Genomic DNA, 25,307 nt, shown 5'->3' with positions numbered 1-25,307 from the left:
AAACTCAGGAAGCACTCCAAAACCAGGTACAGGCTGGGGAAATGAGTAAGCAGAGAGAAAAAAAAGGAACACCATTGGGAAATACTTTGTCTGTGATCCCAAGAAGGATCAAAACACTCAATCTGAAGATGAGGAAGCACAAGCTCCTGCATCTAAAGACTCCAAGAAAAACAGAAATTGAGCTCAGGCTAGGCAGAGCTCAAAAAAAAGACTTTGAAAATCAAGTGAGGGAGATAGAGGGAAAATTGGGGGAAAAAATAAGAGAGATGCAGGAAAAACATGAAAATGAAGTCAGCAGCTTAGTCAAGGAGATCCAAAAAAATGCTAAAGAAAAATAAAATGCTAAAAACCAGCATAAGTCAAATGGATGAAACAGTTCAAAAAGTTATTGAGGAGAAGAATGCTTTAAAAAGCAGCACTGGCCAGATGGAAAAGGAGATAAGAAAGCTCTCTGAGGAAAACATATCTTTCAAACAAAGAATAGAACTCAAGGAGATTGCTGATTTTATGAGAAATCAGGACTTAATACTTCAAAACCAAAAGAATGAAAAATTCGAAGAAAATGTGAAACATCTCATTGAAAAAACAACAGATGTGGAAAACAGATTTAGGAAAGATAATTTGAAAATTAATGGAATACCTGAAAGTCATGATCAGGAAACCAGAGAAATCAGAGAACCAGAACACAAAGTAAAAAAATCAAAATAATCCACAGGCTACTTCCTGAAAGTGACCCCCAAGATAAAAGCTCCCAAGAATATTATACTAAAATATGACGATCATGTTAAAGAAAAAAAAATAGCTAGAAAAATTCAAATACTGAGTAATCACTAAGGATCACACAAGATTTAGTCACCAGTATAAGGGAACAGAGAGTTTGTAATGTATTTCAGAAAGCAAAAAATCTAAACTTAGAATCCAGAATAAATTACCCAAAAATTGAGTCTACTCTTGCAGAGGGAAAAAAAATAGACTATTAATGAATCAGAATACTTTCAGTCATTCTTGATGAAAAGACCAGAACTATTTAGAAATAAAATTAGAGGAGTGAAGAAAAGCATTACCCTGGAGTCAGGAGTACCTGAGTTCAAATCCAGCCAAAGACACTTAATAATTACCTAGCTGTGTGGCCTTGGGCAAGCCACTTAACCCCATTTGCCTTGCAAAATCCTGAAAAAAAAAAGATAAGCATAAGTGACCAGTTACAAAGGACTAAAGTTTAAACTTTTAAAATTTTTTTTTACACTAGCAAATATATTGTTAAGAGGATAAATGTATTATTTAATTAAGCACCAAAAGAAGTCAGATTGTCCAAATGCCCCTAAATGGATAGTAATCCTTAACATTTGAATGGCATATGTTCTAAATGCTGTCTTAAATAGGGAACTTCATTATTATCCATAATAAAAATTTTGACATGAGAAGGAGCTCTGGGAATTAGATTCCCATGAAAGTAAAAGTCTGATAATTCCCTTTCCCAACCCAGCCCTCCCCACTTCTTAGATATGTAAATTTGTCTTCACTTTCCTTTTGTTCTTTTTGGGGGTTAGTGGCAAAACCATGGGAGGGAATCTTTGAAGTGGTAATTAATGGGAAAACACTGGACTGTACTTAAAGAAATCTGGTTAATCTCAGCTTAAAATTTTTGTATAAACTGAAGGTTCATTGAACTTGGAAACCTTTTACTTTTTTCTTTAAAGTTCTAAATCCCTGAGACATCAGCAATTTATGGCACAGTACAAGAAATACACACACACACACACACACACACACACACGAATAGATATAAAGTATTAAATTTTTTGAATCATATAGCAATAGTAATTCATATTTATATTCTTTAAATTTTATGAGAAATTTTCCTTATAAAAACCTTAAGAGACAGATAATGAAAATTTATAGATGAGAAGTCAAAGGCTCAAAGATACTGACTTTTCTAAGATTTTTGTTTTCCTCAGAGAGCTTTCTTATCTCCTTTTCCATCTGGCCAGTGCTGCTTTTTAAAGCATTCTTCTCAATAACTTTTTGAACTGTTTCATCCATTTGACTTATGCTGGTTTTTAGCATTTTATTTTTCTTCAGCATTTTTTTTGAATCTCCTTGACTAAGCTGCTGACTTCATTTTCATGTTTTTCCTGCATCTCTTTTTTCCCCAATTTTCCCTCTATCTCCCTCACTTGATTTTCAAAGTCTTTTTTTGAGCTCTGCCTAGCTTGAGCCCAATTTCTGTTTTTCTTGGAGTCTTTAGATGCAGGAGCTTGTGCTTCCTCATCTTCAGATTGAGTGTTTTGATCCTTCTTGGGATCACAAAGTATTTCCCAATGGTGTTCCTTTTTTTTCTCTGCTTACTCATTTCCTCAGCCTGTACCTGGTTTTGGAGTGCTTCCTGAGTTTTTGATTGTGTGAGGTTCTGTCTTCCCTCCTGGTCTGTGAATGACCATATGTGCTCCCCCCCCCCCCCCCCCCCCCCCGCCACTGGACTGAGGTGGGGGGGCCTGCTGTTCTATGGGGGGGCTAGACTGCGATCAGGATCTGAATGTGGTCAGAGCCCCAGAGTCCTGTTCCAAGGGTAGAGGACAGAATTCTGCAGTCTCTCTCCACTACCTCCCCAGGCTCTGCACTCATGCCCTGGGGGCTCCTGCTTACCAGCTTCTGCTTCTGGTTCCTGGATCTGGGCTGCTGCGACCAAGCTGCTCGCTGTGTGCCCTGAGGGCTGGGCTTGATGTGCTCCCTCTGGCACAGGTCCCCTGCTGTTCCCCCAAGTTGTGCTTGCTGCTCCCCGGGGTGTAGATCAGGAAACTCCCCTGCTGCTGTGAGCCCTGACTCCCAGCGCCCTGGGGAACAGAGCCTTTCTACTCTTTTCCAGGTAACCTTGAGTAGGAGAACTGCCTCACTGTGTCCCTCTGTGGGTTCTGTCTCTCGAAAGTAACTCAGGTACTCCTGACTCCAGGGCCAGTGTTCTATCTACTTCACCACTTAGCCTCATTACGGTTTCCATTTTACCACACTGCCTAGGCTTTTGTTTTTTCATCGTCATACCAAGTGTCTTCACAACATATATAAAATAATTTTTACCATTTTTAAGAATCTATCATAATAAGCACAAGCAAGCCGGATACAAAGAGAATTAAATTTGTAAGTGCAAGATAAGGGAGCCATGGTTAAAAAAATTTATCTTCTATGAAAGTTCTGGGAGGTTTTAATTGGTTTCAAACTCAACATGAGTGAGCCAGTGTGATGTGGTTAAAAAAAATGTCTTGGGTTGTTTGTCCTTCATTTCGAAGAAGACCACAACATCAGGAAGTTGATGGCAAGCACATGAATTGTATTTGAGTGGGAGGTGTTGTGCTAAGTCACCAGTCTCACTTTCTCCTCCAGAACCATCTGGGTTTCAGATATGAAATAGGATGACAGGAAATAGCTCTGGATGTGAGGCAGTTAGGGTTAAGTGACTTGTCCAGTGTTACTCAACTAGTAAAAGAGTCAAGTGTTTGATACTAGATTTGAACTCCTGTTCTCCTGATTCTAAGACCAGTACTCTATCCATTCCGGCAACCATTGGGCTGCTCCCATCTTGGATTACATTAAGATAGGAATAGCTTTCTGGAAATAAGGAAGTGAATTCCTCTGTACTTTACTATCATATGAGAATTGGTTCTGGTCACCATTATTTTAAGAAGGACATTGACAGTCTGAATAATGTTCAGAAGAGGACAGTCAAGGTTGCACGGTGAAGGACTTTGCGTGTGTCATAAGAATTGTTGAAAATAATGGAAATTTAGCCTTGAGAAGAGAATATTCAGTGGAAACAAATTAGAAGTTACAAAGAAACCTATTCAATATCCATGTCAAGAAAACCTTCTGAATTGTCAAAGCCATCCAGAAGTAGAATAACTACCTAGAGAGGTACTAGGCCCCACTTACGCAGAAATTTTCAAGAAGAAGCAAAATGATCACTTGTTGGATATGTTAATAGAAGTTATTCTTTTCGTTTATACATTGTATTATATGTCTACTGAATACCCTTTGAAATCTTAAATTATATGAATTCTTTTTCTCAGTGCCCCCGCACCCCCATCATTTCTGTTCATTTCCTACTTCAAAATTGCTGTGGACACTAGTATACTTTTTTCTTCTCTTTAAGAAAAGATTATTCAGGGGTGACTAGGTGGTGTAGTGGATAAAGCACCGGCCCTGGAATCAGGAGTACCTGGGTTCAAATCTGGTCTCAGACACTTAATAATTACCTAGCTGTGTGGCCTTGGGCAAGCCACTTAACCCCGTTTGCCTTGCAAAAACCTTTTAAAAAAAAAAGAAAAGATTATTCACCTTAGTCCTAGACTTGATAATATAGGAGGAAGAGGATGATGATAATGACATCACCTGAAATTTATGTAATTCTTTAAAAAGGTTTTATGCTGACTTTCACAAAGGTTATCTTGTTTTTCCTCACAAGAGCCCTTTGAATTAGAAGCTATTATTAACCTCCTCATTTTACAGGTGAACAAACTGAAATTTAGGATTTAACCCAGGTTCATAAAGACAAAAGTAAATGAGCCAAGACTTGAAACCACACTGTTGCCTTTCATACTAGAAGGATATGATGATGTCTGTTAAGATCTAGGTGTTGAGTATGTGGTCTTGAGATGAAAAGCCTTCAATAATTATAATGAAGAGTTTTCTCTAGAAGAAATATTTGGAACAATCATCAACATACAATGAAACCTATGCATAACTCATATGCCTAGTTATCCTGAGGCTCAGAGAGAGTGACTTATTAAAATCACTCAATATTGTTACAGTCCCAAAGGTGGATTTTGAACCCCACTTTTACCAGATCCTTATATTATAGATCTAAACCTAGAAAGGATCTGAAAGGCCATCCGGATCAGTACCTTTATTTGACAGATAAAGAAATTAATATTGGAGAAAGATTGTGCTATTTCCCAGTCCCACATTTGGTCCATTTATTCTTCTTCCTCACAGATGTCAATAAGAAATAAATATAAAATCTTTCTATAGGGAAATGAGACTTTAGAATGGATTTTTAATTTATTTTTCTTAGTTTTATTAAATTAGAAAATATAATTTGTTCTTATTTATTTCATTTAATTCTACTTGCTAAACTGTTTGATTTTGTTTAAAAGTCTAATTAAATTGTATGGAAAAGAACTAATGTAATGTGACTTTTTTAATGTTTTTATTAGAAAAGACCCTTTCAGAGTTGACAATGGCGATAGTCTGCTTCCAGAATTCACATTAATCATTTAATAGAATCAATCAATTGAGGAATACTTTGTGTTTATTCACTAGCCATAATCCCATTCATTAGAAATAATTAAATTTTCTTTCACATTGAAGAATATGAAGCCTTTTGCTTTACATATAATCTTCTAGAGATGCAAATTTCGAGCTGCTATTTAAATTTCATTTGCAATTTTGATTCATGGATGTTGAGGCAGTTTGGGCATATTACATAGCTATTGGAATCTAATATCAGCAGAAGACTCTTTGCTTATACCTTCATGTCTCTTTATTACTACTCATTTGCTTTAGGATCTAAAATTAAGTTTTTAATGTTTGGAATAGATTATAGTTTAATTGCTGGGTATAAACCATTTCATATTTTGATTTTAAATGAATTTGTCTGGATGGATAACAAAGGTAAATAATTTTATTAATAATAAAAAATAATTAAACCAAAAATAATTAAAGCCAGCTAACATGCTGGTTAATTTGTTTTAGATTTAAGGTTATTATTAATATTTCATAAATATCCCCAAATTGTTTCAGACTAAAGCTCTCAAATGAAAGCACAGAATGGTTTAAAGTATTCTGATTTTTTTTAGTAGAATATAATTGGAGTTAAATACTTCTGCAAAATCTTTAAAGGTGTGGCCAATTAATGTGCCATTTTCCTCGGACAAAAGAATATCTTGACTGAATTATATGAACAATTTATTGTTGAATTGTTTCTAAATAGCCTGACTCTGAATTATCCTTCTATGAATAAAGGTAAAAAGTCAATATTTTTTTAACGTTAAGATAATATTTTCTTAATTGTAAAAAAATAGCCCATTAAAATTATTTTTTAAATTTATTTTTATTAAAGATATTTCAGTTTTACAATTTTCCCCCCAATCTTACTTCCCCCCACCACACCCCACAGAAAGCAATCTGTCAGTCTTTACTTTGTTTCCATGTTGTACATTGATGCAAATTGAGTGTGATAAGAGAGAAATCCTATCCTTAAGGAAGAGACAAGAAGTCTAAGAGGTAACAAGATCAGACAATAAGATATCTGGTTTTTTTTTCCTAAATTAAAGGGAATAGTCCTTGAACTTTGTTCAAACTCCACAGCTCCGTATCTGGATACAGATGGCACTGTCCTTTGCAGACAGCCCAAGATTGTTCCTGATTGTTGCACTGATGGAATGAGCCAGTCCTTCAAGGTTGAACATCACCCACATGTTGCTGTTAGTGTATACAGTGTTTTTTCTGGTTCTGCTCATCTCACTCAGCATCAGTTCATGCAAATCCCTCCAGGCTTCCCTGAATTCCCATCCCTCCTGGTTTCTAATAGAACAATAGTGTTCCATGACATACATATACCACAGTTTGCTAAGCCATTCCCCAATTGAAGGACATTTACTTGATTTCCAATTCTTTGCCACCACAAACAGGGCTGCTATAAATATTTTTGTACAAGTGATGTTTTTAACCCCTTTTCATCATCTCTTCAGGGTATAGACCCTGTAGTGATATTGCTGGGTCAAAGGGTATGCACATTTTTGTTGCCCTTTGGGCTTAATTCCAAATAGGTCTCCAGAAAGGTTGGATGAGTTCACAGCTCCACCAACAGTATAATAGTGTCCCAGATTTCCCACAACCCTTCCAACAATGATCATTATCCTTTCTGGTCATATTGGCCAATCTGAGAGGTGTGAGGTGGTACCTCAGAGAAGCTTTAATTTGCATTTCTCTAATAATTAATAATTTAGAGCAATTTTTCCTATGGCTGTAGATTGCTTTGATCTCCTCATCTGTAAATTGCCTTTGCATATCCGTTAACCATTTGTCAATTGGGGAATGGCTTTTTGTTTTAAAAATATGACTCACTTCTCTGTATATTTTAGAAATGAGTCCTTTGTCAGTATCATTAATTGTAAAGATTGTTTCCCAATTTACTACATTTCTTTTGATCTTGGCTACAGTGGTTTTATCAGTGCAAGAGCTTTTTAATTTAATGTAATTGAAATCATCTAATTGGTTTTTGGTGATGTTCTCCAACTCTTCCTTAGTCATAAACTGCTCCCCTTTCCATAGATCTGACAGGTAAACTAGTCCTGATCTTCTAATTTGCTTATAGTATTGTTTTTTATGCCTAAGTCCTATAACCATTTGGATCTTATCTTGGTAAAGGGTGTTAGGTGTTGGTCCAATCTAAGTTTCTTCCATACTAACTTCCAATTATCCCAGCAGTTTTTATCAAAGAGAGAATTTTTATCTCAATAGCTGGGCTCTTTGGGTTTATCAAACAGCAGATTACTATAATCATCTCCTGCTTTTATACCTAGTCTATTCCACTGGTCCACCACTCTATTTCTTAGCCAATACCAAACAGTTTTGATAACTGATGCTTTATAATATGATTTTAGATCGGTAGGGCTAAGCCACCTTCTTTTGTACTTTTTTTTATTAAGTTCCTGGAAATTCTTGACTTTTTATTTCTCCATATGAATTTCCTTACAATTTTTTCTAACTAATTAAAGTAATTTTTTGGAATTTTGATTGGTGAGGCACTAAACAGATAGTTTAGTTTTTGTAGAATTGCCATTTTTATTATATTAGCTCTACCTATCCATGCGCAGTTGATATTTGCCCAGTTATTTAAATCTGATTTCATTTGTGTGAGAAGTGTTTCATAATTGTTTTCAAAAAGTTTCTTTGAGTCTGTCTTGGCAAATAGACTCCCAAGTATTTTATATTGTCTGAAGTTACTTTGAATGGTATTCTCTTTCTAGCTCTTCCTGCTGTATCTTACTAGACATATATAGAAAAGTTGAGGATTTATGACGGTTTATTTTATAACCTTCAACTTTGCTAAAATTGCTAATTGTTTTCAGTAGTTTTTTTGGATGATTTCTTGGAATTCTCTAGGTAGACCATCATGTCATCTGCAAAGACTGAGAGTTTTGTCTCTTCCTTCCCAGTTCTAATTTATTCAATTTCTTTTTCTTCTCTAATTGCTGAATGTAACATTTCTAATACAGTATTAAATAGTAGTAGTGAGAATGGGCACCCTTGTTTCACCCCAATATTATTGAGAATGCCTCTAGCCTCTTCCCATTGAGTATAATGCTTGTTGATGGTTTCAGATAGATACTGCTAATTATTCTAAGGAACAGTCCATTTATTCCTACACTTCCTAGTGTTTTTAGTAGGAATGGATGCTGTATTTTGTCAAAAGCTTTTTCAGCATTTACTGATCTGATCATATAATTTCTGATAGGTTTGTTGTTGATATAATTGAGTATACTAACAGTTTTCCTAATATTGAACCAACCCTGCATTCCTGGGATAAATCCTACTTGATCATAATGTATTATCCTAGTGATAACTTGTAATCGTTTTGCTAAGATTTCATTTAAGATTTTTGCATCTATATTCATCAGGGAGATAGGTCTATAATTTTCTTTCTCTGATTTAATTCTTCCTGGTTTACCATTATAATTGTTTAGTTGTGATATTTTATCCATTAAGGAAAGGATTGCAGATGGAATTTAAACTACAAAAGTGGTGTTCAAACATATATTAATAGTAAGGAAGAGGCTAACTGAAAAAAGACACTTTGGCTTTTGATTTCATTTTGTTTTTTATCACACAAGTGTCAATCAGAGCTTCATTCTAAAAAGTTCTATTATTATGAACAATAGTGTCTAATATATATTGCTCTGAATATTATCATATATGAGTTCTACATTTGTTTTTAATAAAAAAATAAGACTTTTGAATTTTTCTTTTTGATTGATCATAGCTATTATTGAAGCAGCAAGTAACATGTGACAGTGCTGTAATTTAGTGGGGGAAAAAATGAGTTTTGAATTAAATCTATACTGCATAAATTTCTCTGTCACCAGTCTAGAGTATCGTTTGTGCTCCTTTTTTTCTAGGGACCTACTTCTTAACATCATGTAACTACATTTTCCCTGAAAAAGTAAGTGTAAAATTCTGACCCATCTGAAATGTGAATGGTAATTTTTTCCAGAAAGGAGTAGATAAAACCTAAGATGTAGAATGTTACATAGAGTCCCTTATTTCTGGGAAAGTATATATTTGGCAGATTTTTAAAGTATTGTTTCCTGATTCTTTAATGTTACATATAGAAGACTTTTTAAAATAAACGTCATAGAATAATAAAATCATAAGAGAGTCATAAAAAAGGATATTTTTAATTATTCTACCTGAAAATGTACCATACAGAAGAGTATCTGAGTTGGATTATTCCCAAAGAGATGATAGTTCAAGAATATGATGATTATGATTATTTCAGATTTGATATTAGTGCCAACATGTCATCCCTACTATTTGATGTGCTAGAAATAAAGAAAAAATAATTCTTGGGATCATTAGGAAGTCTGTCCAATGATCTTGATGTGCTTAATGATATTACAGTTAAAACATCCATTATTTTTTTATCTTACCCTACTTTGTGTTTAAAACCATGAGGATCACAAATAATAATAAATCGACTTTCCATCTTGAATAACTATAGTTCCGTTCTATAATTATTTCTATGTAGATTTCAGGTTGTCATGTTTCCTGTGGCTTTTTACTATAGATTTAATTCCTTTTTTCTCCCAAATGAGGGGCATCAAATATATCTATTATTAATATATTTTCCTTTCTCAATTTTTTATATAAACCATTGTACCCATCTCCTTTAGTTCTTTATGCTTACTATTATATTTATTACAAAGAATGCATTCCCTCACAACTTTGACCACTTTGAAGGTTTGGGATATTTAATTATACTAAGGAATAAACTTCTGCCAGTAATGTAGTAGAAAAGATATGAAAGTCTTTGGAAATTCCATATTTATCTATTCATTCTTCTTCAAAAAATTGGTTTTTGATTATATCCTCTTATTCACCTCATTTCAGTCTTTCTAATGAGAAAGACAATTGTAATACTTGTATTTGTTCACCTAATTATTTTCCTGCTCCAGAAATTTTATATTAGTTGTCTTTCAGTTATTTATTTGTAAACCATTATTTACTCCACCTGCCTTATAGAAATGGCAGAAGTTGTTTTTTTTTTTTAATTTTTTAAAGGGCATCAAAGGGGGCATCTAGATGGCACAGTGGACAGAGCTCTGGCCCTGGAGTCAGGAGTACCTGAGTTCAAATCTGGCCTCATACACTTAATAATCACCTAGCTGTGTGGCCTTGGGCAAGCCAATTAATCCCATTTGCCTTGCAAAAACCTAAACAAAGAAACTAACAAACCACACAAATAAATAAATGGGCACCAAGAGAGGCATAACCTGCTAACTCTAGATAACTGGTTGACTTACTTGTGTTTTTTTTTTTGTTTTTTTTTTTAAATTCCATACTATGTATTTCTTTTGAAAACTCATTTAATTTTTTTCTTGAGTTCTTATTGAATAATCCTCAGAATTCTGTAAGGAATATGTAAAAAATATTTTCTTCATATGTAAAGATGGCATTATTGTCTCATTGTCTAAGTTTTTGCTTTCATTTTTTTCTTTATTGATAGTAATGGATTTGTTCTAACCTTCTTTCCTATTCTTTTGACAGCTTGCTATCTAGAATTAAAGCCCCCCATCTTATTACGTTTTTAAACCAATAGATTGGCTTCTCTTTGATTTCTTGATCAGCTAATTCTTCGATTGTTTCTGAATCATATCCCTTTCTTTCCCTACTGAAGTTGAAAGACTGAAATGACAGTTTTAATGTATCAGCAACATGATCTACTGTGACTATCTTTTCCTTAGTCAGAAAAGAATAGTTGTTCATTAAGGACCTAGAAGATGATGCACTTCTAACTCAGTTTGTGACATATTTGAATAGTAACACTATTCAACAACGTTTTCCGGTGGAGGTTTCGTGTTTTCCGGTGGAGGTTTCTTGTTTCCAGAAAGATAAAATATTTTTTCCTTTGGTGCTTAAAACAACACAGGCAAAATTTTTGCCTGTTTCTTTTTTCCCTGAAAATTAATGGATTCTATTTTTTTCATAATGTTTTGTATCTGAATTTATATCCTTTTTATGTGAAAATAATTATCAAAGTAGCTGGTCATATTTAGTGTTTACACAATAACTTTTTAACCTCAAACATACCATTTTGAATATATTGGCAATTTTTTAAATAAGGAAAATATTTTAGTAACAGGCAGTTCTCATTTTCAAAAATAGAAATATAGGCTAGAAAACTAATTTTCCAAAGAGTTAAATTAGTCTTCAAATTGCATATGAAAGCCCAGATTCCAGATGACAATTCACTGTGTAATTAAGGAAGAAGATTGACATGAATGAAAAGGTAAAAGATTTTTTTAGAAAGTGAAGAATGAATACAGATATATTGTGAAGAGACAGAAAAATAGTTTTACAACTTAGGTGAGAAAATAACATGCACGCTCAGTAGGGTATAGAAACCTCTCTTTACCCCAGAGGAAAAAAGGAGAGTAAAAGAATGGGAGAAAGTAGATGGGGTTGTGGGTGTGGTTGGGGGTGGGGGTGTAGGTAGAAGAGAAGGAAGATCATTGGAGAGGGTAGTCATATATAACACATTTTTGAGGGGGGTAGGGTGAAAGGAGAAAATAGAATAAGTAGTGGTGGGGAAGAAAAAAGAGGGAGGAAAATACAGGTAGCAATAGCAACTGTTGGAAAAAAATTTCAAGCAATTTCTCTTATGGACTAATTTTTTTTAATCTTGTAAATATTTTTAATGATTTATTTATTTTCACGTTACTGTAGTAATCTTATGAAAGTCAACAAAAACTCCCTTCTTCCCCCAAAAGATATAGACCTCAAGATAAAGAAAGTGAGAGAAAAAAAAAGTGTACTTTAGTCTCTATTCAGAAACCACTGGCTCTGTCTCTGGGATGGATAGCATACTTGATCATAAAGAGATGGATTTATGATGAAGAATGCCACCCATCTTGGAAACAGCGCCAATGGTATCTAACTGTAGACAAAAAGTGCCAAATATGTCAGTATTACATATAAATGTATTCTTTTCCTGTAGCATTTCCTGTTTTAGAAGGTTTTATGGATTTTTATAGTGAAGTGTTTACAGCTATTTAATATAGAACTGTATGTTCAAAAAACCCCACCAAAACTTAGGTAGGAAAACATGATAAAACAGACCACTGGCATTTTCTACAAGGTTATGATCGTAGTTAGGTTATTTGCCAAATTCTCATTCTCTTGATTCTCTCCTTTTTCTGGTCTTCTAAGTATTGGAACAATGACTAACTGTATGGTAAAAAAGAAATTATGAAGCATTTTATAAATTTTTCAAAGGAAATAAATAAATACCCCTAAGTTCTAACTTTAATTTATATTGTTAATAAATGTGTAAAGCATTTAAATTTTCCTAGACATTTTTAATTTGTTACCCCATATTGCATAGCTGAGGTATTTTCCATTTTACTGTTGGAAAGAACAACATGGTCAAAAGTATCAAAATCTGTAGAAAGATTTTTAAAAAAAGGGTGACTATTCAGAAAAAGCCTTTGAATTTAGATTTGATTATTAGGCCTTTACCAGTTATAGATGAATCCAAGAAAACAATTTCAATATTGTGGAGATATAAGTCAAATTACAAATGGTTTGAAGGGTAGGTGGATAGAGGAAATAAAGACACAAAGAATTTTTGCAGAGAAAAGAAGTGAGCTTATGAGGGAAAAGATGAAAGCAGATTTGAGAAATTTTGCAAGAAGATGAGGTGGAACCAGTAACATAGGAATGATTATAGATCCATCCATGAGGGAAAGAGAATGTTTGCTGAGGCAATGGCCTAGAAAAGTGGCACAAAGGCACAGAAATAATATCCTTCACTTGACATAAAAACAAAATGTTCCTCTGAGACAGAAAAAGGAGCAGAAAAAAATAGGAGAAATTGCTTTAAAAATGGTGCCATTGACATAGAAGAGAAGAGTTGAGTCTTTGTATATCAAATGATCTCCATCTTTGGCTTTTTTTTTTTGGCAAGACAAAATGGGGTTGTGGCTTACCCAAGGCCACAAAGCTAACTAATTATTAATTGTCTGAGGTCAAATTTGAACTCAGGTCCTCAAGTTCAGGGCTGGTACTCTATACACTGCACCATCTAGCCTGCCCTGTGATCTCTGTCTTTTCAGTGAAAAGTATATTCCTCAATTGTTCACATCAGTAACTCAGGTAAGAATTGGAATTGCAACCAGAGAGAGAATAGAAATGTTTTTTAAATACTTAAATCAATTCTTTGATTTCATAGTCTCTTAAATTAGGTTGTCTAGGTTAAAATTATTTTAACAAAAAATTTTGAATGATAATGATGCTTATCCTTCATTCTTGAAGAAGACCACCACAACAAGGGAGGTAATGACATAACAAGCATGTGAATTGGATTTGAGTGAGGGGGCTCTATGCCAAATCACCAGCCTTACTTTCTCCTCCAGAGCCATCTGGGTTCAGCGACCAGATTTGAATCAGGACAACTGCTGGTGGCTGTGGATACAAGACAATCAGGGTTAAATATCTTATTCAAGGCCACACAGCTAGATAAGTATCTGAGACTGGATTTGAACCCCCCATCCTCCAGATTCCATGATCAGTGTTCTAGCCATTGTACCACCTAGCTGCCCCTTCATTTTGAATACATTTACTCTGTAGCAGATGATTTTTATCTTTCCTTCTCTATTTTCTGTGATTTCATTATTCTTTTCAGATTCTTCATTATATAGCATATGGGTTTTACCTGACTAAATTCAACATTAAAAATGTGCTGCTTGAATCCATAGTCATATGAAAAATTTCTCTAAAAATTGCTTATTAGAGAAATGCAAATTATGAGGTACCACCTCACACCACTCAGGCTGGCCAATATGACCAGAAAGGACAGTGATCATTCTTGGAAGGGTTGATGGAAATATGGGGACACTATTACATTTTTGGTGGAGCTGTGAACTCATCCAACCTTTCTGGAGACCCATTTGGAATTATGCCCAAAGGGCAACAAAAATGTGCCTACCCTTTGATCCAGCAGTTACCACTACTGGATCTATATACCTTGAAGAGATTATGAAAAAAGGGTAAAAATATCATTGGAAATGAAGTAAATGTCCTTCAGTTGGGGAATAGCTTAGCAAACTGTGGTATATGTATGTCATGGAACACTATTGTTCTGTTAAAAACCAGGAGGGATGGGATTTCAGGGAAGCCTGGAGGGATTTGCATGAACTGATGCTGAGGAGATGAGCAGAACTAGAAAAAAAATTGTACACCCTAACAGCAACATGGGGGCGATGATCAACCTTGATGGACTTGCTCATTCCATCATTGCAATAATCAGGGCCAATTTGGGGTTATCTGGGATGGAGAATACCATCTGTATCCAGAGAAAGAATTGTGGAGTTTGAACAAAGACCAAGGACTTATTACCTTTAATTTAGGAAAAAAACCTGATATCTCATTGTCTGATCTTGCTATCTCTTATACTTTCTGTTTCTTCCTTAAGGATATGATTTCTCTTTCATCACATTCAATTTGGATCAATGTATACCATGGAAACAATGTAAATTGCCTTCTATGGGATGTGGGGGAGGGAAGTAAGATTAGGGGGAAAATGTAAGACTCAAAATAAATAAAATCTTTATACTTGAAAAATAAATTAAATTAAACAAACATGCTACTTGGTATGCAATTTTAGAGGATTTCTGATTCATATGATCCAGTGACATTGACTTCCTTCCACAAGATATTTTCTCTTTTATCTCTGCCCATTTTCACTGGCCCTCCCCATACCTGAACTTCTCTCCCTACTCATTTCCTCTTGTCTTCTCTGGCTTCCTTAAGTCCAAGCTAAAAGCGCAAGGTTATAAGAGAAGTTTTCAATTCTAGTACCTTTCCCTCTGTTACTTATTTCTCTAATTTGCCCTATACATATTTTGTTTGTAAATAGATTTTGTGTTGTTTCTTTCATTAGATTGTGAGCTCCTTGAGAACAGCCTTTTGTTTGTATACCCATCACTTAGGTACATAGTATTGATTGGCTTCAGTTTTTGAACTGATAGCCCTATTGTTTAGATGGGTAAAAACAATTCATTGATATGCATCATGAATGTTCTTGATTATCTTAAATTTTCCCATTTCTTTTATGTTCCATGTAGTTCTAAATGGCTATTTGGTTTATCTATAGTTTTCTTTCTTCAGAGGTCATGGTGCTGTTCCAGGATATTTAACAATATAGTATCACCGGAAGAATTTTGTTGTTATAAAGATAAATTTTTGCATCAGAAATTATTGAAAGTATAACATTTTCCCAAATGCAGTCTAGCTCTTTTTTCTTCAATCTTTTAATTCTATATTCAGTTTATTGCCCATCTGTAGTGTCTGTCCCAGTTATATTTACTGATACAAATCAATAATCTGACCATCTAACTGCATAATTCAGGAAGTATGTGTTCTTCAATTTATCTGACTTTCCTCCCTCAACCTAAGAATCATTAAGCAGATCTCTTTAGAATTTCCATTGTTCTCATTGGTGAAAACTTTAAGTTCTGAGTCTAAATACCATCAACAAAAAGATTATGAAAGAAGGAACAACATAAAAGGAAATAAATTTTTGTTTAGGATCATCTAAAGGATCTCGTTAGGGAATTTAACTTCTCATTTTGATGTTATGAATTCTATTACTTTTATTAAATTCACAAACTGTTTATTGGGCATAGTGCTTTGTTGTATTCAAGAAAAATGTCAGACATGATTCCTAATGTTGAGAAATGTCTGCTGATATTGGAGAGAGACAAGATATATGCAAAAGAAGCAGGAAGAGAACATTATGAGACAGCCTATGATCAGTTATCAAAATATATAATTTGAAAAATTATACATATATAAATACTACCATAAGTTAAGGAAAGTGGAGAACTTAGTACTGTAGTACTCAGTAGAGTTGGACTAATGAAACTGGAAGAAAATGTGATCTTGAAAGAGTAAGGAATTAGTCATTGCTGAGGGAGTAGAGTAATATAAGCAAAAAGGTAGAAGTACAACCTCTGGAGAAAATTCATCAAGTATTTATTAAATACTTACTGTATGCTAGACATTCTGCTAAAAGTTGAGGCAGAGGCAAAATCAAAATAGTCCTTGCCTTGAAAGAAGTTATATTTTGCTGAGGATCTAACATATACAAATTCAATTAATGCAAGATAATTTTAGGATGGAGAGGAGTAAGTATAAACAATTGGAATGGATGGATTCTTTTTGAATATTACCACATAAAGTAGTATAATTATTTAGGACTAGACTATAGAAAGTCATGCCTACAAGGGTGAGGAAATTGAAATTTATCATAAAAGTAGTGGGGAGTTATTTTAAGTTTTTAAAAAGTAAAGTGACATACAGTTTGAAAGTAATATCTTAATTTAAATCTTACTACACATTTCAAGTTGAATTAAGTTCATTAAATGAAGACCAGTTAGAATATTATTAAAGTAATGGTATTATGAGAGTTTGAGCAGATTAGTATTAGTTGAAATACAAAGAAAGACAGATGAGAGAGGATCAAATGGGATTTGATGACTTTTTTACATTGGAGGTAAAAGATAACAAATATTTTAATGACATTATTAGTATTTTAAGAAACTGCCTCTAGGAATGTGCGTGTTGGGAAACCTTACGTTTAATATTAGTAATGTTTAGAAAATTATGAATAAAAACCATATAATTTTTTTTTGCCCTTTTCCCGTTCCATAGAGAAGTGACTTTACTAAAATTATTTTTAAGTTAGAATACCTCTAATTAGATTTTATTCTAGTGGATGTCTTTTTTAATTTACTATATTCTAAAATAGAAGAATGATTCTTTTGCTAATTTTTACATAAAAGTAGATGTTAGTTTTATTACAATACCTATCCTTTTCAGAAATATTGATAAGAAAATGATTATTTTTTAAATTGTAGGCTGCTTCCCCAGAATGTTGGCCTTCTTTATGTTGGAGGTTTTGAAAGACCATTTGCACAAATTAAGGTATGATTACTTATTTTTCTTATGGTTTTTTAAAATATGTAATTTAGCCTTTCTTAAATCTGACAAGTATTTAGAAGTGCAATAGTATCATGTTCTTTAATAGTGTTGTGAAGAATGGTAAATCTTTTTCTTACCCAAAAGGTCTATATATATTTTAATGAAATATTAGCTTTTTAGTACTTTGAGTATCTTGATATACAGAATGAAAAACATCATCATCAATATTGTTGTTGTTGTTGCTGTTGTTATTATTATTATTAGATCATGGTCTTTAAAATGATAGGTATTATTCTTAATTTGGTAATGAAGAAAAAACATGACTATTTTATTCCTTTGGTAAAATAAGTAAACATGTATTTAATAAAATAACACCAGAAGCAGTAAAAAGATAAAATATCATTTGATAATTGTAGAATCACCAGCAGAGTATTGTTCTGAAAAAAATGTGACTTTTTTCCAAGGAAATCTTGGTTGGTATCTATATTGGTATCATTAATAGAATGCAATCTAGAAAACTTTCTTCCTTTTGTTTAGTTTTTTTTAGATTTTTTTTTTTTTTACAAGGCAATGGGGTTAAGTTTCTTGCCCAAGGCCACACAGCTAGGTAATTACTAAGTGTCTGAGGCTGTATTTGAACTGAGGCCCCTGACTCCAGGGCCAGTGCTCTATCCACTGCGTCACCTAGCTGCATTCATTTGGGGTTTCTTTTTTTATGTGGAAACAGACTTTTTTGAATGATTAGAGTTCTTAGGCAGCTCCATATTGTTCTGGGCTTGGTGCCAGCAGCATATATAATCATCTGCACATTGGGGTAGCACATTCCCACTTTTTCACTTGCTCATACTGATCCTCATTCATGTTAATGGAAAAAATCTTGGGTGAGCATACCTTTCTTGATATTAAGGCTCAGAGAGCCAAGAATCTTGTATAACCTTAAGATATAATGGGAGTTAACTTTTTAAAAAGATTTTGAGTCTTTAAGGCAGTTTTTTGTATGACCACTAAATGAAATGTGCTTTTAAAAAATGAACAATAATTTTTGTATTCTTTGCATCTTCCAGTTAATTTTTTTTTGAGATAAAGTTGTTGTTTGCCAAGTTATATTTGAAAAAAGCCTTCCATTCCCTTCTAATATCTTCCTTAAGAATGCCTTTGGGGCATGTGTTTTTGAAAAACATAAAGACTTGAAATGATGACTGACCTAAAATTTCAGAAAAAGAGCATATAGTAAACTTGAGGAGAAGAAATGAATTAAAGTATACTATTAAAGAAATATATTATTTAAAAAAATGAGCTAGTCACATGAAAAGAGTGAGAGATAATATATGGATAGCCTATATTTCCATTGATTTCCTTATCATGTCAGGAGATCTTGAACCAACAAACCATAGCACATTGGGAATACTCCCTGTATTGTGTTTGTGTGTGTGTGTGTGTGGACATGGATGAGAGTATCACATAATGGAATTACAAAATTTGTTATAATCTGCATCACTGGAGAGAATGCACATATCAGTAAGAAAATTGATCCATTATTGTGTTAAATACTCTTTAATGTTTACATTAAAGGGCAGAGGATGCTAAAATGACTTTTGATCTAATAGAATTTTTGGTTGTTTTAAAAAGTGTCCTGTGTTATTAAAAATCAGTTTGTTCACAAACATTTATTATGTGCTTCCACTGTGCCCAGGTCTGGGTGTAAAATGACAAAAATATCCCTACTCTAAAGGAGCTTAAATTGTATAGGGGGGAAAATACACATACATTCAAGTATATATTGAATAATTTATATCTCAGTTAATGAGGAGAGAGCGCTAGTAACTAGGGAAATCAGAAGAGGCAAGAGAAAGGAAATGGTCATATCTATAGAACAATAAGAAGGCCTGGTTTGCCAAACCATAAAATGCATAAAAGAAAATAATATTAAGTTGGAGCAAGGTTTTGAAACACTTTAAATGCCAAACTAAGGAGATATTTGACCCCAGAGGTGAGGAGTCACTAGAATGTATTGAATAGGGAAGTAATGAGGTTAATTGGAATGGAGTTTTTTGAGGAGACAGATAAAACTTGGCAACTTAATTGATATGTAGTATGAAGGAGAATTACTAGAAAATCTTGTAGCTTTTCATCTCCTGAGTTTTATGGAAAAGATAATGAGTTAAAAAATGACAGAATTACTCAAATTAATTTAGGTAATGAATGCCATATCAATCAGACCACCAAATGATTATTTTATATAACTAGAAAAAATAACAAAATTCCTATGAATTTTGAACAAAAGGTCAAGATACTAAAAGAATGAAGGATAGGACTTGTCTTAGCTATTGATTACAATATTAGATATAGTCTGCCTACTCCAGGCAGGCATTCAAGGAAAGAGCCTGACCCAAACACAGAACTCTTCTCCCCTTCTAACTTTGGCATTTAGACTACTGAGATGAGCAAACCAGGAAAACACCTAACACTGTGAGAACTTATCTTATGCAGAGAGATACCTAAAGAATAAATTCTAGGAAGAGAGTAACCTTACAACAAATATAATTAAAACTTTGTAGAAATCTGAAGAGATCGTAGTGGATAAAGCACCGGCCTTGGAGTCAGGAGTACCTAGGTTCAAATCTGGTCTCAGACACTTAATAATTGCCTAGCTGTGTGGCCTTGGGCAAGCCACTTAACCCCATCTGCCTTGCAAAAACCTAAAAAAATAAATCTGAAGAGATGATGAAAAAGGGTAAAAAATCACTTGCATAAAAATATTCATAGCAGCCCTCCCTGTTTCTGGTGGCAAAGAATTTGAAATCAAGTAAATGTCCTTCAGTTGGGGAATGGCTTAGCAAACCGCGGTATATGTATGTCATGGAACACTATTGTTCTATTAGAAACCAGGAGGATCAGGAATTCAGGGAAGCCTGGAGGGATTTGCATGAACTGATACTGAGTGAGATGAGCAGAACCAGAAAAACATTGTACACTAACAGCACCATAGGGGTGATGATAACCTTGATGGACTCACTCATTCAGCAATCATGGATAATTTAGGGCTGTCTGCAATGGAGAATACCATCTGTATCCAGAGAAAAGAACTGTGTAGTTTGAACAAAGACCAAGGCATATTAATTTTAATTTAGGGAAAAAACTGATATCTTATTGTCTGATCTTGCTATCTCTTATACTTTCTGTTTCTTCCTTAAGGATATGATTTCTCTCTCATTGCATTCAATTTGGATCACTGTATACCATGTAAACAATGTAAAGACTGGCAAATTGCCTTCTGTGGAGGGTGGGGGTGGGAAATAAGATTGGGGGGAAATTGTAAAACTCATAATAAATAAAATCTTAAAAAATACTTTGTAGGAAAAAAAATATAGGCCACAGAGGCTATAAGAGTACCTGGAAGAAATGAAATAAGAGATGCAGAATGGAATAGTCAGAGAGGAAATAAATCACAAATAATGACACCTTATGGTGGAAGATGGAAAATCTCACCCAAGAACTGAAAAGCCTTAAAAATTTGAATGAGTCAAATAGACATCAACAATTCAGTGTGACAAGGAATATTAAAACAGTCACAAAATTTTGAAAAACTTAAAGAACATGTAAGAAACATTACTAAAAAGCAATTGACCTTGAAAACAAGCCAAGTAGAAGTAATTTAAGAATTATTGGACTATCTGAAAATCATAACCAAAAAATAAATTTTTGATAACTATATGTCAAGAAATTATAAATGAAAGCTATCCAGAATCCTTAGAACCTGAATGCAAATTAAAAATAGAATTTATTTTATCACTAGAAAGAACCCTAAAATAAAAATACTCCAGTAACATAACCAAAATGCAGAACTTCTAGGTCAATGAAAAAAATACTATAAGCAGCCAAAAAGGGAAGCATTCAGGTACCATGATTCATAGTAAGGATCACATAAGATTTAGCAGCTATTATCAAGATTTAGCAGCTACTATCTGATGACTATCAGAGAGTTGTCAGAAAGAGGAACTGGAAGGAAGAATGAAAAGAAAAGGCAGAAAGGAAAACCTACAATCAAAGATAGTGAAGGGGAAGAATAAGAGATGTCATGGAACTCAATGAGGTGTTTTATTTATTCATCACAAGTGTCAAGTGGAGTAAAGAGAAGAAAATATTCAAAGGGACTGGATGAAAGCACATTCACAAGTAACAATTGTAGCTGATGTGAATGAAATTGATGCACCCATATCATAAGTCATGAAGCATGTATTCATGCTTCTCATGTGCCAGGCTCTGTGCCAAGTGCTGAAAATACAAGTACAAAAATAGCAAAGACAATCCCCCACTCAAGGTGTATATGGTGAAGGAGAGGAGGGAGGAAAAAGACTACAGCAGCAGCATGTTAGTAAAGCTTAGCAAGACAAGGGAGTAGCTGGGAGAAGAGTTTCAGGAGACTGGGGCATTTACTCTAAATGGAGGTTCTTTGAGAAACTCACCAATAGAAGCGGCAAGCAGGAGCAGAATGATCAACCAGAATAAAAAAGCCACAGGAGACCAGAAGAGTAAAAAAATAGTTATAATAGGGTGGCAAAATTAAAGAGTCAGGAACAATGCTTAAAATGGATTAGGAAGCAGAATTCAGTGTGCACTAATTTATGAGAAATGCTCTTGAAACGTGAGGGTTCACATAGAGATAAAAGAAGAAACTAGAATAAAATATATTTTCCTTTGGCTGAATTAAACAAATCAGGACTACCAATCCTGATATCAGATAAAGTTATTGTAAATAGAGTTACAATAATGAGATAAGCAGAGAAATTACATAATGCTTAAGTACTTCATATGCTTAAGTACTTCAATGTATCAGTACATAGTTTGTGTATGCCAAATAACATGGCCTCTGAATCGTTGAAGGAAAGATTTATATCATTTACTAATCACAATGCATTTAAAATTATATTCAATAATGGGTCATTGAGGAAAGAAAGTACCGTGATGCTAAATAACAATTCTGTAGGAAGAACTGGTTCAAAAACATTATAGAAACAATTGAAAATTTCTTTAAAAAATACAATTATGAGAATATATCAAAATTTATAAGATAAACTAAATTCAGTCTTCAGAAAAAAATCAATGAATTGGCCCAACTAAACAACAAAGAAGAAATTCTGAATTAAAGAAGAAATTAACAACAGTGAAAATAAAACCATTGGAACTGCTAAATATTGGGACTTTTATTATTAAAAAAGGATGAAATATTTGTATCAAAAGGATGAAAAATGTGTATCAAAAATGAAAAAGGAGAGAAAATAAAGGCAATGGTAAGTTTGCTTTTAAACTCTTATCTTGAAATGTACCAGCTAAATAAAAGAAATGTTTGCAATGTAATCATAAAGCAGATTAAGTAAAGAGAAAACATTATCATCTAAATATGTAGCATATAGAACCAGTATATAATTATTAACAATCTGAGGTGGGGTACTTACATTGCATTTTATTTAGATGAGGATTAATTGAATTCAAAGGAAAATTGTCCATTATGGAAATTCTTTAATAGGTTTGAAATGATTCATAATACTATTTTAATTTCTTTTATCACACACACATATAAATAAATCAGAAATGCTGAAGTTCACTATTCTGTGAAATAATTTTTGAATAAGGATTATAGAACCAATGAAAGGGGGTTTGAAGTACATTATGAAATGATTATAAAATAGTCAGTGAAAGAACCAAGATCAGAAGGGTAGTTAGCACAAAACATTTATTAGGTTGAAAATTCTACATTTCAATCTTCACTTGCTTCTGGGAAGGAAAAAACTGTCAAAATACTGGATATCTCCATTACAAAGTGATAATGAATCTTGGAGGGAGTAGTGGGGAGAAGTCTTTCATTTTCGTTAATGGCAAATTTCACTTTGTCTTTTTATACCATAAATAGTCAGCTTAATAAAGATTAATTATTTATATTATAAAACAGTTTATATTTTAATAAGTTAATTAATATTCATCCTATTTGAGAGGTTCCAGCCATCTATCTCAGAATTTCATGAGGCATTCTCATGAGTCATTATAACATGATAGGAAAATTTCTCTCCATCTCCACATCTGGGGAAAGTATATCACTGTGATGTTGCATCACTGATACTAAGCACCAGAGACAAATGTGAACATAAATTCACCTACTCTGAAGGAGTTTGCATATTGTTGGGAGTTGGAGGAAAGCATGTACATTTGTAAATGTAAACAATACGAAGTAATTTTGATCGGGAAAACATTAGCCACTTCGGGTATTGGGAGTAGATTTATGTGCAAGGGAACTCTTAATCAAAGTTTTAAAAGAAACAGGAAATTAAAAGAAGGAAATGAAGAGGGAATCATTCCAGGCAGGGGTTAGTGTAAAGAAGCAAAAATGAGAGAGTGTTGTAATTGAAGAACAGCAAAATAAGGTGGATTGGTGCTACATAATAAGGGGTTTTAAAAATTAAAGTGATATTTGATCCTAAGCCAGTACAGAGCCACTGAAGTTTACTGAGCAGAAGGTAGATATTATCATACTTATGTATTAGGAAAAGCTGTCTGGCAGTTGTGTGAAGGTTAGATAAGAGAGGAGAGAAATTTGAGGCAGGGAATTAAGGAAGCCTCTTGTCATGATCTAGGGGAGAGATGGTAAGGGCCTGAGCTAGAGCAGTGGTCATGTGATCAGAAAGAATGAAACCTTGGGGAGATAGAATGAGCAAGACTTGGAAAACTGATTGATAATATGGAGTTGAGGTGCAGTGGGAAGTTGAAGGTAATTGCCAAGGTCTTTCATACTAATTCTCTTTTGTTCTTTCATGATTCTTTTCTCACCTCCTGCTTTATATGTATAGCTAGTAAATTTCCAAAAGAAAAAAATTAAATCTTACCCAATATTTTAGACCAGGAGCTGCCAAACTATGGCTCACAGACTAAACTCAGACCTACATCTGTTTTGTGGAACTAGTTTTTACATTTTTAGGGTTTTTTTTTCCATTTTGTTTTTGCAAGATCACACAGCTAGGTAATTATTAAGTATTTGAGGCCGGATTTGAACTTAGGTACTCCTGACTTCAGGGCTGGTGCTCTATCCACTGTGCCACCTAGCCACACCCTAGTTTTTACATTTTAAAAAATTATTAATTCTGGCCATATCCAAAGAGTTGTTAACTAGATTTGGTCCATGGTCTACACTTTGCCAACAACTTTCTGTTCTTTCGAAATATTTTTGAATCTGTACAATTATATTTTTATACACACACACACTCACACACATATTAGATTACCTCAAATTCCCTTACTTAGAATTAGCTAAATCTAACCACAAAATCAAAAAGAAGTGAAGGAGGTGAGCAGGCACTTAGAAAAATTAGATATGCTAGACCTCTGGAGATAATTGAGTGGTGCTAGAAAGGAATATACTTTTTTCTCAACAGTACATAGTACCTATATATTTTATATATATATATATATATATATATATATATATATATATATATACACATACATATATTATATTATATATATATTATATATATGACTATATATTAGGAAATAAAAGCCTCACAATCAAATGCAGAAAATTTAAGTGCATCCTTTTTCAGATCATGATTCAATAAAAATACACACTGAAAAAGCTTTTAATCAAAATATAACACCCATTCCTATTAAAAATTCTAGAGAAGGGGCAGCTAGATGGTACAGTGGATATAGCACTGGCCCTGGAGTCAGGAGTACCTGAGTTCAAATCAAGCCTCAAGTACTTAATAATTGCCTACTGTGTGACCTTGGGCAAGTTACTTAACCCCCACTACCTTTAATAAAAAATTTAAAAAGTTCTAGAGAACATAGGAATTGGTGGAATGTTTCTGAAAATGATCAGCAATATGTCTAAAATCAGCAGTGTGCATTATATAGTGGAGCTAAACTAGAAGCCTTCCCAGTAAGATCAGGGTTGAAATAAAGTTCTCTTTTATTAGAGGCATTATATTGTATTAGAAATGTTAGCTTTAACAATAATAGAAGAAAAAGAAATTTAAGAAATTAGAATAGTTGATGGGGAA

General features: G+C 33.6%; 1 protein-coding gene across 1 annotated transcript in view; it reads left to right on the top strand.

The window, feature by feature from the left end:
• The window catches only part of RNGTT (RNA guanylyltransferase and 5'-phosphatase), a 403,735-nt gene that overhangs the window by 307,995 nt on the left and 70,433 nt on the right, over nucleotides 1-25,307 (top strand). Inside the window, exon 14 of the mRNA XM_074187132.1 lies at nucleotides 17,193-17,259. Within this exon, the coding sequence (XP_074043233.1) occupies nucleotides 17,193-17,259 (67 nt within the window). The remainder of the gene's footprint in view (nucleotides 1-17,192; nucleotides 17,260-25,307) is intronic.

This window comes from Macrotis lagotis, chromosome 5, assembly GCF_037893015.1.
Source record: "Macrotis lagotis isolate mMagLag1 chromosome 5, bilby.v1.9.chrom.fasta, whole genome shotgun sequence".
Taxonomy (NCBI): domain Eukaryota; kingdom Metazoa; phylum Chordata; class Mammalia; order Peramelemorphia; family Peramelidae; genus Macrotis; species Macrotis lagotis.
The sequence above is the reverse complement of the archived record's forward strand: the minus strand, read 5'-3'. Positions and strand labels throughout refer to the sequence as shown.